We start from the raw sequence: 11,407 nt of genomic DNA, 5'->3' as shown, positions 1-11,407 counted from the left end.
GGACCTACCTGCCTGCACCATGTTCAGGTCTATGACTCTGGGCCTACCTGCCTGCACCATGTTCAGGTCTATGATTCTGGGCCTACCTGCCTGCACCATGTTCAGGTCTATGACTCTGGGCCTACCTGCCTCCAGCATGTTCAGGTCTATGACTCTGGGCCTACCTGCCTCCAGCATGTTCAGGTCTATGACTCTGGGCCTACCTGCCTCCAGCATGTTCAGGTCTATGACTCTGGGCCTACCTGCCTGCACCATGTTCAGGTCTATGACTCTGGGCCTACCTGCCTGCACCATGTTCAGGTCTATGACTCTGGGCCTACCTCCCTGCACCATGTTCAGGTCTATGACTCTGGGCCTACCTACCTCAATATTCTATAGTATTCTATTCTGTTCCTATCCTTTTTCTTACATTAAGAGGTTCCACAAGAGGATAGTTTCACTTCAGGGAGAAAGAGCTGTTGACAACCAAACACAGTTTATTTGCAAGGCAACATTTTTTATTTTATTCATTGGCAGCTGTGTACGTTGACAAAATTTCCCCAACCAAGTGATATAATCACCTATATAATATAACTGGAAGATTTATTCCTAGATTCAATCCAGACTTTGGAAGATCTGTGCTATAGCACAATTTAAATTTAAAGGCAATGGTCCCGTTGTTTGCAGAGACAGCATTCACCGTAAATGTTGCATCTGTCGGCTCAATCAGAAATTACTTTAACATTTCAATCCCACTGTACATTCACGATACAGATGAAATCTAGCCATTTAAGAATCGTTTGGGATCTCTGTAGATCTAGTGGATCTCTCGGTGGATATCTTACGCGGCCTGGGCCAGACCGACATAGTTGTTCTGCCTGTCAAAGATGGCGTAGTACTGCCTGATGAAGACATCTCCAAGGATCCAGAGCTGCTGAGTTCCACCGTTACCAAAACCAGTCATGCAGCCGTTGGAGTTCTACAGAGAGAGAGAGAAATAGAGAGATAGAGAGAGAGAGACAGAGATAGCGAGGAGGAAAGTCAGTTATATGTGGCCCTTTGCTCCTAGGATCTAGAAGAAAGGTCAAGTCTCAGATGTACAGGTGCTCTGAAGAAGGAGCTTGCATCAGCATTAAAGATCAGATAGGTCAGATAAGTTGTATGTAACAACATGTGTTTCAGTAGACTACCTGGGAGGTGTAGGCGGAGGCAGAGATGGTGAAGGCGTTTCCGTTGAGGGTGAAGGTCACATCGGGCATGTTGGGGATGTTGTTGCAGTTCACGGAGGCCTAGGAGAGGAACAATAACATCATGGTATAGATTATTCTGTGGTTAATCAGAGGGGGAAAAAACAACAACAAGAGAAAAGGTTTATACCCTTTTCACACTACAATGCCGTCCCAACCACAATATGCTGTTTCAGACATTTGCTCTTCCCACTTGTTCTTTTTAGCACAGTCGTTCCAACAACTAACACGGCCGGGCAGCTTGGTTTGGCTCGGCTTGGTTCTGCTCAGTAGTGTGAAAAGCCTTATAGTTGGACATCTCTGTACCAGTGTGTGTGTGTGTGTGTGTGTGTGTGTGTGTGTGTGTGTGTGTGTCTGTGTGTGTGTGTGTGTGTGTGTGTGTGTGTGTGTGTAAGTGTGTGAGAGAGTGAATGAGTGACTCACGTCTCCATACTGGTCAGTGGTGGCTCCGACCCAGCTGTTCATGTTGTTGATGTCAGTGGTTGGCCCAACGATCAGGGAGGTGCCGGTATCTATGATAGCCTGACACCCACCACTGCAAGCCACTGTGTTGCCGTTGATGGTAACGCTGGAAAGACAAATACTAGTTGAGTTTAACTGTTCTTCCTCTCTTTGGTTGTATGCATATTTATTGCTGTTGGGTTTTCGTCGTTAGCGAATAAACTTCAACTTGCTAAGTGCACAGCTAGATTTAGTCATAGGCTCCAGACTTGAAGTAGTTATGTTCATTTGATGTACTGCTCCAATGAATTGTGGGTGATTGCATGAAAGGATGATACATGAATATTGGTATGGATATGGACCAGGATATAGGCTCTGTGTGGACTAATGTACGTACCTGTCCATGTTGATCTGCCAGTAGGTCTCAGAGGACAGGGGGATCCAGGCAATCTGTCCGGTGTAGTAGTTAGACTCAATGTTTCCGAAAGACACCACACTACCCTCTGCTGAGTTTCTATTGGAGGAGGAGAAAGGTCAACAAGGTTGTTCTTACATTCTTATATATTAATATCACAACTAAGAGAAAAGGCCACCTCCCATCCAGGTATATTTGTACAGTGCAGTTACTATGTTACCCGCTCAGGTAGACAGAGAAGAGGTTCTGGGAAACAAGGCCCTGACTCATCATGTTGTCAAAGACTGGTGTGGCCCCAGAGGCCGCCAGGTTGGGGAAAGCCAGGCCCAGGATACCGTCGGCAACCATGTTGGCCATGAAGGGAGCCTCTGTCTGACTGGCACCAAAGATCTGCTGAGTCACAGAGATACCTCCCACCTGGAAAAACAGAACAGCAGGCATCAGTCACTGGGCACCATAGAAATAGAACTACTTGAACAGGTTTTCCCATTCAATTGATGTGTGGACCGGCGGCCATATTGAGTGTACCTAAAATAGTAATTAAAAATCTTTGCTGACTCTACCGGATTCAGTTACTAATATACTTGTGTATTTTTTTTAGCATGTGATGTTGTAAAATGGGACTGCTAGGGGATGGCGGGTGCTGAGAGGAAGATTATTTGGGGGTTGTATTGTATGTAATGTACAGTATGTAATTGTATGTATTATAATAATGTGTAGCGAGCTACATTTCCATACCGAAACAGTGTCGTATGCCAGCTGCCCAGTCATGCTGCCAGTTCCGTACTGAATAGAAACAGGCTTGTTGGCCCACGTGAAGGTGCTGGACTGAGAAGGGTTGAACTCGGCATGGTTCTCTATTCAAAACATGAACGTGTTCATTATGTACATACCGTGCCATTGCAAAAAATGTAACATTCATTTATTCATTGGTATTGAGCTACCCACTACAATCCACGCTCTAAATGGGACAATATAAAAATACATTCATCCTATTCTATGTTTTTATTGTGTTGAGAGTATCCCGTTATGCTATAAACCTTAAGGTGCTCACCTCATCCTCTCATCTCAACCCACAACAAAGTCTCTCATTCTCTGGCTAGGTACTCAATATGAAACTGTTTTTTTTGCAACTCTGTCACAAGAGACTACTCAGAAACAATTGGAAATATAGCTATTCTCCAATTCCACCAGTATCCTTCATACCCCTACGGTATACTCACGGCAGGCCTGGCTGGAGCAGTAGACCGAGGGAACCCACAGGTTGGAGGAGCCCGTGTCAAAGATGACGTTGAAGGACTGGGGAGGGGTTCCGATGGAAATCACGCCGTAGTAGGACAACTGCAAGGAGGTGGGGAAACAGACATGGGGGGAGGCAGGGTAGCCTAGTGGTTAGAGCATTGGACTAGTAACCGAAAGGTTGCAAGTTCAAATCCCTGAGCTGACAAGGTACAAAATCTGTCGTTCTGCCCCTGAACAGGCAGTTAACCCACTGTTCCTAGGTCGTCATTGAAAATTAACTGACTGACTTGCCTGGTTAAATAAAGGTAAAATAAAATAAATAAAAATGTACTGGATGTCAGGGTCACACAGGTGAACATTTCACAGTTCTATGAGGAAACAGGCATTTATCTAACTATGTAGCTAGTTACAAGTCAAGAAGCATGGCTATATGCTCTAAGCTCATAATTCAGTTGATCATGCCAGTGTACATTTAATTTAAGCAAGACATGAACACAAACAGTAGAGCCAATGGGTTCAAACTATGCAGTCACAATATCCAACATGTAATGACATTTTTTAAACAATAATCATATAGCCAATAGACTAGCCTGGTCCCAGGTCTGTTTGCATTGTCTACAGTGCATTAGGAAAGTATTCAGACCCCTTGACTTTTTCCACATTTTGTTGAGTTAGTTTTATTCTAAAATTGATTTAAAAAAAAATTTGGCCCTCGTCAATTTACACACAATACCCCATAATGATACAAAATATATAATCCATTTAAGAACAAGGCTGTAACGTCACAAAATGTAGAAAAAGTCAAGAGGTCTGAATGCACTGTAGACAACTCCCATGTTCATTGGCAGTATAGAAAAAACAGATCTGGGATCAGTCACCAGGCTAATACAGTATATCACCATACTGCTTCTGTCTGTGCCTTACATCAGCGTCGTTGGTCATAGCCTCATCACCGGTCTGGTAGAACTTGGCCATAGGGTTGTAGGGGAACTTCAGCCTGGTCTCCTCCCATATACCCTTCTCCATCAGGGTCTCTCTGGCAGTCTTCCCCTTGATCAGAGAGATTCTGAAAACACACAATCGCAATCACCATTATTTGCCAATTACATGTACCAGGAATTTGACCTGGTGAAATGGTGCTGACAACAATAAGCAGAATATGAAGGAAAAAAAGACAAAAACAATGGAAGAAAAGACCATAACTGACTTGGTATTACACTCGGAGAGGGCCACTAGGGCACACAGGAGGACAGCCCACTTCATCATGGTTGCTTCTGGTTCTTCTTGGACACAGTGAGTGAAGTTAGAGTAGGAGAACCCAGGCCTTATATACAGTCATCCTGGACACCAGGACCCAATCCACAGCCAATCGACCATGTCATGCCCTCCTTCAGCATACAATGTCAAGCAATCTGTGTGTCCCAAAATGGCATGCTATCCCCAATATAGTGCACTACTTTTGAATAAGGCCCATATGCCTCTTGTCAAAAGTAGTGCACTGTATAGGGGATGAAGTGCCATTTGAAACACAGACGATAACACAACTTCAGATAAGAAAAGTGCGATGTGGTTAGAAATACAAAATGCCCATGAAGCAAAAGTAGATATACTTTGGAGCAGTGTTAATTGAACAGTCTGTCATTATCTAATCTTTGGAAACAAAATCTAGCTGGATGCTAGTCTGTGCCACTGCGGCGTCAGTTCAGATAAACCTAGGATATGGAAAAGTGGGGTAAGGACACATTATTGGGAAGTTGAAGCTCATGTACTGCATTTCTACACAATTTATAAACTCTAAAATGCTATTTGGAGAACAACAAAAAAACAACAGCAAAAAAAGATCTCAGCCATTAATGACGAATATCAGGTTTAAAGGTCTGTGGAACGGCATATTCAAAACATTAGGAACACCTACCTAATATTGAGTTGCGAAATAGATGCATAATACAGGCTGTCAAGTCACAACATGGCCGACTTCAAATGTGGACATCCATAGGCGGAGTGTGAGTTTCAAAGTTGACATCTTTATAGTAAAGGATGACATGCATTTATCATCGCATTTTCAGACTTATTTCAAATAGGCTACCGCTCCTAATGTGATAAGTAAGATTGCATAGTCATAATTTAGGCTAGTAAATATAAGTCGATCTCTGTTAGAGAAAACAAAGCATGTCTGAGCGCGTACTGACAGAGTAGGCATAATCAGAGACGTTTCTTCTCCTTTCTTTGTACTGGAAAAAAATGAGGCTTTTTATAAACACGTGTGTGCGTAGTCAAGTTCAAATGAGGGAAAATGTCTTCCTCAGTTGGGTTCGATCCCCCTCTAGGGCCAGTGTTTTCTTCCCGGGGGTAATGCAAAGCATTATCGCTGGGATACGAGGTTACACCAGGGCCTGATGTTAAAAGTGGGTTTTTATTTAAGTACGAAGTGTTAGAAATGTATTGCTATGTTCACCCTGTCCACATGCTCCATTCATACCTGGGCCAAGTTGTGCCAAGAGACCACTTTTTTTTGGGACAAGCTGTGTTTTCAAAAAGGGTATGTTTACATGAATTCTGATTATTCCCATGGGTACACAACATCCTGAAATATATGTAGATATCTTTGTTAGTTAGAATAATTAACGGCTAGAGCATTGGCCAATAACATAAAAGCCGACAGGGAGAAAAATCTGCTGTTAATCCTAATTTGCTCCAGGGGCACCTTACTACTATGAGTGACCCTCTAAAACAACATATTTGACTGCACCTATCTGGGACTAAGTAATGCTGAATGTAAAGAAATGGCTCAACATACCCCACTCTCCCCTAGTACTCAATGAATGGCATTGCATTATCCTTTGCTGTACCTTTTCACAATCTTATCAAAATGTCCCATGTTTCCATTTGGAAAGTAGAGTAGCGTGCCTGTTGCCAAAGTTATTTGATATCAGCATTCATCAACAACACAGCAACATATGAAGAAAAAGGTTAAATACAAATCCAACACAATTTTATCTACATTATTAATGAACAAATGGTTTGTAATCAGGCTCTGTTTATCAGTACATTAAACGGAATGACTGAAGGTGTAGGTCTTTTAACCAGTTATTAACCAGTTCTTTTTCTAACATAAAGATGACCTGCAGGACACAATTCAGGACACAATTCAGGACACATTTCAAACTCTTGAAAGGAGATCTACTGCTTCGGTTTGGCACCTTCCACAATACAGATAAAACCTTAGTATAACTGGGAATATCTTTTACCTGAATGAGAAAACATCAGTAGATATATTATTTCTGAATGATAGAGTTTACAGCGCTATGTAATGAAATCATTCTGAAGTATATTGGTACACTGTATAGCACAATCTGTCACAATGTCCTCTTGAATGTTGCACACGACTGACAGGGTTTGAGTTTCATGATTGAGTGTCTTCTTCCTTACTGCAGGAGACTGACAGGTTTTGAGTTTCATGATTGAGTGTCTTCTGCCTTACTGCAGGAGACTGACAGGTTTTGAGTTTCATGATTGAGTGTCTTCTTCCTTACTGCAGGAGACTGACAGGTTTTGAGTTTCATGATTGAGTGTCTTCTACCTTACTGCAGGAGACTGATAGGGTTTGAGTTTCATGATTGAGTGTCTTCTTCCTTACTGCAGGAGACTGACAGGTTTTGAGTTTCATGATTGAGTGTCTTCTTCCTTACTGCAGGAGACTGACAGGTTTTGAGTTTCATGATTGAGTGTCTTCTTCCTTACTGCAGGAGACTGACAGGTTTTGAGTTTCATGATTGAGTGTCTTCTTCCTTACTGCAGGAGACTGATTTTGAGTTGCATTATTTGAGTGCCAATATTTGTCTCTCCGCTATTGTTGATGATGTTGTTTATAATGATGATGATGGTGATGTTGGGTGATGATGTTGTGGATAATGATGATGATGATGATAATGTTGATGGTGATGTTGATGATGTTGTTGTTTTTGATGATGATGAGGATGATGATGATGATGATGAACGTATAAGGAACAGTACAAGGCTCACTAAGATGGTTTCTTACTGACTGATTAATAAACATCAGAAGGCAGCTATGAACTATTTTCTCAGTCAGTCATGACTTGTTTTTACAATCAGATTGTTCACAATCTGTGTTTCTATACCCACAACCTACAGTACCAGTCAAAAGTTTGGACACACCTACTCATTCCAGGGTTTTTCTATATTTGAACCATTTTCTACATTGTAGAATTATAATAAAGACATCAAAACTATGAAATAACACATTTTGCCTTGATGACAGCTTTGCAGACTCTTGACATTCTCCCAACCAGCTTCATGATCAAGACAAAGGAGATGATTGTGGACTACAGGAAAAAGAGGTGCTGTGCTGCTACCATGTTGTGTTGCTACCATGTTGTTGTTATGTTGTGTTGCTACCATGCTGTGTTGTCATGTGTTCCTGCCATGCTATGTTGTTGTCTTGTCTCTCTCTTTATGTCATGTTGTGTTGTCTCGCTTTTTGTGACATTGAATTTATAAAAATAAATCCTAGGCCCCGGTCCCCGCAGGAGGCTTTTTGCCTTTTGGTAGGCTGTCATTTTCAATTTTAGCCTAGAATGACATACTTTAATCTAACTGCCTGTAGCTCAGGCACTGTAGCAAGGATATGCATATTCTTGGTACCATTTGAAAGGAAACACTTTGAAGTTTGTGGAAATGTGAAAGGAATGGCGGAGAATATAACACAATAGATCTGGTAAAAAGTAATACATTGAAGAAAAAAAAAAACTTTGTATTTTTGTGTACCATAATATTTGAAATGAAAGAGAAAGGCCATAATATATTATTCAGCCCAGGTGCAATTTAGATTTTGGCCACTACATGGCAGCAGTGTATGAGCAAAGTTTTAGACTGATCCAATGAACCATTGCATTTTTGTTCAGAACAATTGGGGCGGCAGGTAGCCTAGTGGTTAGAGCGTTGGACTCGTACTTGAATGGTTGCAAGATCAAATCCCCCAGCTGACATGGTAAAAATATGTCATTCCTAGGCCGTCATTGAAAATAAGAATTTGTTGTTAACTGACTTGCCTAATAAAATAAATAAATAAAAAGACTGCCTAATTTGTTTATTCCTCAAACAATAGAATGGTGATATTTCACTGTAATAGCTACTGTAAATTGGAATGCATTTAAATTAACAGATGTGCCTTGTTAAAAACTAAAATGTGGAATTTCTTTCCTTCTTAATGCATTTGAGCCAATGTCATGAGAATTTTTATCCCAATGGTTGAACTCAACTATCACTATAGCTTTGACCAATTCCCAGAAGTTTGTAAGACCCTGGTTAATTATTAGACAAAGCCCCCGGTCTGCAATAGGTTAGTTCTTTATTCAGAGAGTACTCTGAAGTCAAAAATGCAAAAACAGTCATTTTATAACTCCCACCCCCACCTACACACACACACACACACAGTTTATCACTTTTCTACCAGCCTGGCAGTTTCTTGCCGTTCCCCTCCTCCCTAGATTAGAGGGACCTTGGAAGGGTTGTCTCAACTCACACATTACTACATAGTAACACAATGGTCTAGTCACACACATGACTCTAACACATTTCATACAATTATATGATTTCAGGGTGGAATTCTTTAGTCATTACTTTAAACATATAAATTCCTTTATCAGCCAATCAGTTGTGTTGTGTCAAGTTAGGGGGGTATACAGCAGATAGCCCTATTTGGTAAAAGACCAAGTCCATATTATGACAATAACAGCTCAAATAAGCAAAGAGAAATGACAGTCATCATTACTTTAAGACATGAAGGTCAGTCAATCCGTAACATCTCAACAACTTTGAAAGTTTCTTCAAGTGCAGTCGCAAAAACCATCAAGCACTATGATGAAACTGTCTCTCATGAGGGCCGCCACAGGAAAGGAAGACCCAGAGTTACCACTGCTGCAGAGGATAAGTTCATTAGAGTTACCAGCCTCAGAAATTGCAGACCAAATAAATTCTTCACAGAGTTCAAGTAACAGACACATCTCAACAATCAATTGTTCAGAGGAGACTACGTGAATCAGTCGAATTGCTGCAAAGAAACCACTACTAAAGGACACCAATAATAAGAAGAGACTTGCTTGGGCCAAGAAACACTAGCAATGGACATTAGACTGGTGGAAATCTGCCCTTTGGTCTTATGAGTCCAAATTTGCGATTTTTGGTTCCAACCGCGGTGTCTTTGTGAGACGCAGAGTAGGTGACCGGATGTGTGGTTTCCACCGTGAGGAGGTGTGATGGTGTGGGGTTGCTTTGCTGGTAACGCTGTCTGTGATTTATTTAGAATTCAAGGCACATTTAACAAGCGTGGCTACCACAGCATTCTGCAGAAATACGCCATCCTGTCTGGTTTGTGCTTAGTGGGACAATCATTTGTTTTTCAACAGGACAATGACCCAAAACACACCTCCGGGCTGTGTAAGGGCTATTCGACCAAGGAGAGTGATGGAGTGCTGCATCAGATGACATGGCCTCCACAATCACCCGACCTCAACCCGATTGAAATGGTTGGGGATGAGTTGGACCGCAGAGTGAAGAAAAAGAAGCAAACAAGTGCTCAGCATATGTAGGAACTCCTTCAAGACTGTTGTAAAAACATTCCTCATGAAGCTGGTTGAGAGAATGCCAAGAGTGTGCAAAGCTGTCATCAAGGCAAAGTGTGGCTACTTTGAAGAATCTAAAAAATAGTAAAAATAAAGAAAAATCCTTAAATGAGTAGGTGTGTCCAAACTTTTGACTGGTACTGTATGTTGAATACAACTTTTGTTGTGGCCTCATATGACATTGATTTTAACATATTTTAGTCATAGGAAAGGCAAGGGCATCAGGAGAATTTTGAAGAGGCTGATTACAGCCCCGTGATACTCAAGTAAAACAAAGAGGTATGGATTTGTACTGAACGGGGATAAACTCTGCAAAAAAATAAATGTCCCGTTTTCAGGACCCTGTCCTTCAAAGATAAATCGTAAAAATCCAAATAACTTCACAGATCTTCATTGTAAAGGGTTTGAACACTGTTTCCCATGCTTGTTCAATGAACCATAAACAATTAATGAACATGCACCTGTGGAACGGTCATTGAGACACTAACAGCTTATAGACGGTAGGCAATTAGGGTTTCATAACTGTGACCCTAATTGCCTACCTTCTGTAAGCTGTTAGTGTCACAGTTATGAAATCTTCAGAACACTAAAAAGGCCTTTCTACTTACTCTGAATAACACCAAAAGAAAAGTGCCCAGGATCCCTGCTCATCTGCGTGAATGTGTCTTAGGCATGCTGCAAGGAGGCATGAGGACTGCAGATAGGCCAGGGCAATCAATTTGCAATGTCTGTACTGTCAGACGCCTAAGACAGCTCTACAGGGAGACAGGATGGACTGATCGCCCTTGCAGTGGCAAACCACGTGTAACAACACCTGCACAGGATCGGTACATCCGAATATCACACCTGCGGGACAGGTACACGACGTCAACAACAACTGCCCGAGTTACACCAGGAACGCAAAATCCCTTCATCAGTGCTCAGACCGTCCACAATAGGCTGAGAGAGGCTAGACTGGGGGCGTGTAGGGCTGTTGCAAGGCAGATTTCCTGTTAGACAGGACTGTCAGTGTTCTGCCATGGCCAGCAAAGAGCCCGGATCTCAATCCCATTGAGCACGTCTGGGATCTGTTGGATCAGAGGGTGAGGGTTAGGGCCATTCCCCTCAGAAATGTCTGGGAACTTGCAGGTGCCTTGGTGGAAGAGTGGGGCAACATCTCACAGCAAGAACGGGCAAATCTGGTGCAGTCCATGAGGAGGAGATGCACTGCAGTACTTAATGCAGCTGGTGGCCACACCAGATACTGACTGTTACTTTTGATTTTGAACCCCCCTTTGTTTAGGGACACGTTATTCCATTTCTGTTAGTCACATGTCTGAGGAACTTGTTCAGTTTATGTCTGAGTTGTTGAATCTTGTTATGTTCATACAAATATTTACACATGTTTTTTTTGCTGAAAATAAACGCAGTTGGCAGTGAGAGGACATTTCTTTTTTTTGCTG

General features: G+C 41.9%; 1 protein-coding gene across 1 annotated transcript; it reads right to left on the bottom strand.

The window, feature by feature from the left end:
* Positions 1-475: 475 nt before the first annotated feature.
* Positions 476-4,666, bottom strand: LOC109897127 (pepsin A-like). The gene is made up of 9 exons (XM_031832561.1): positions 4,532-4,666; positions 4,249-4,390; positions 3,306-3,423; positions 2,821-2,939; positions 2,303-2,499; positions 2,065-2,181; positions 1,650-1,794; positions 1,170-1,268; positions 476-958 (listed from the first exon to the last, which is right to left on the bottom strand). Exons 1-9 carry the CDS (start codon positions 4,588-4,590, stop codon positions 821-823), a joined length of 1,134 nt encoding a protein of 377 aa, XP_031688421.1. The 5' UTR covers positions 4,591-4,666; the 3' UTR covers positions 476-820.
* Positions 4,667-11,407: the final 6,741 nt, after the last annotated feature.

The sequence above is a fragment of the Oncorhynchus kisutch genome, linkage group LG9, assembly GCF_002021735.2.
Source record: "Oncorhynchus kisutch isolate 150728-3 linkage group LG9, Okis_V2, whole genome shotgun sequence".
NCBI classification, from domain to species: Eukaryota; Metazoa; Chordata; class Actinopteri; order Salmoniformes; family Salmonidae; genus Oncorhynchus; species Oncorhynchus kisutch.
Note: the sequence above shows the minus strand (reverse complement) of the source record. Positions and strands in the feature narration are given on the sequence as shown.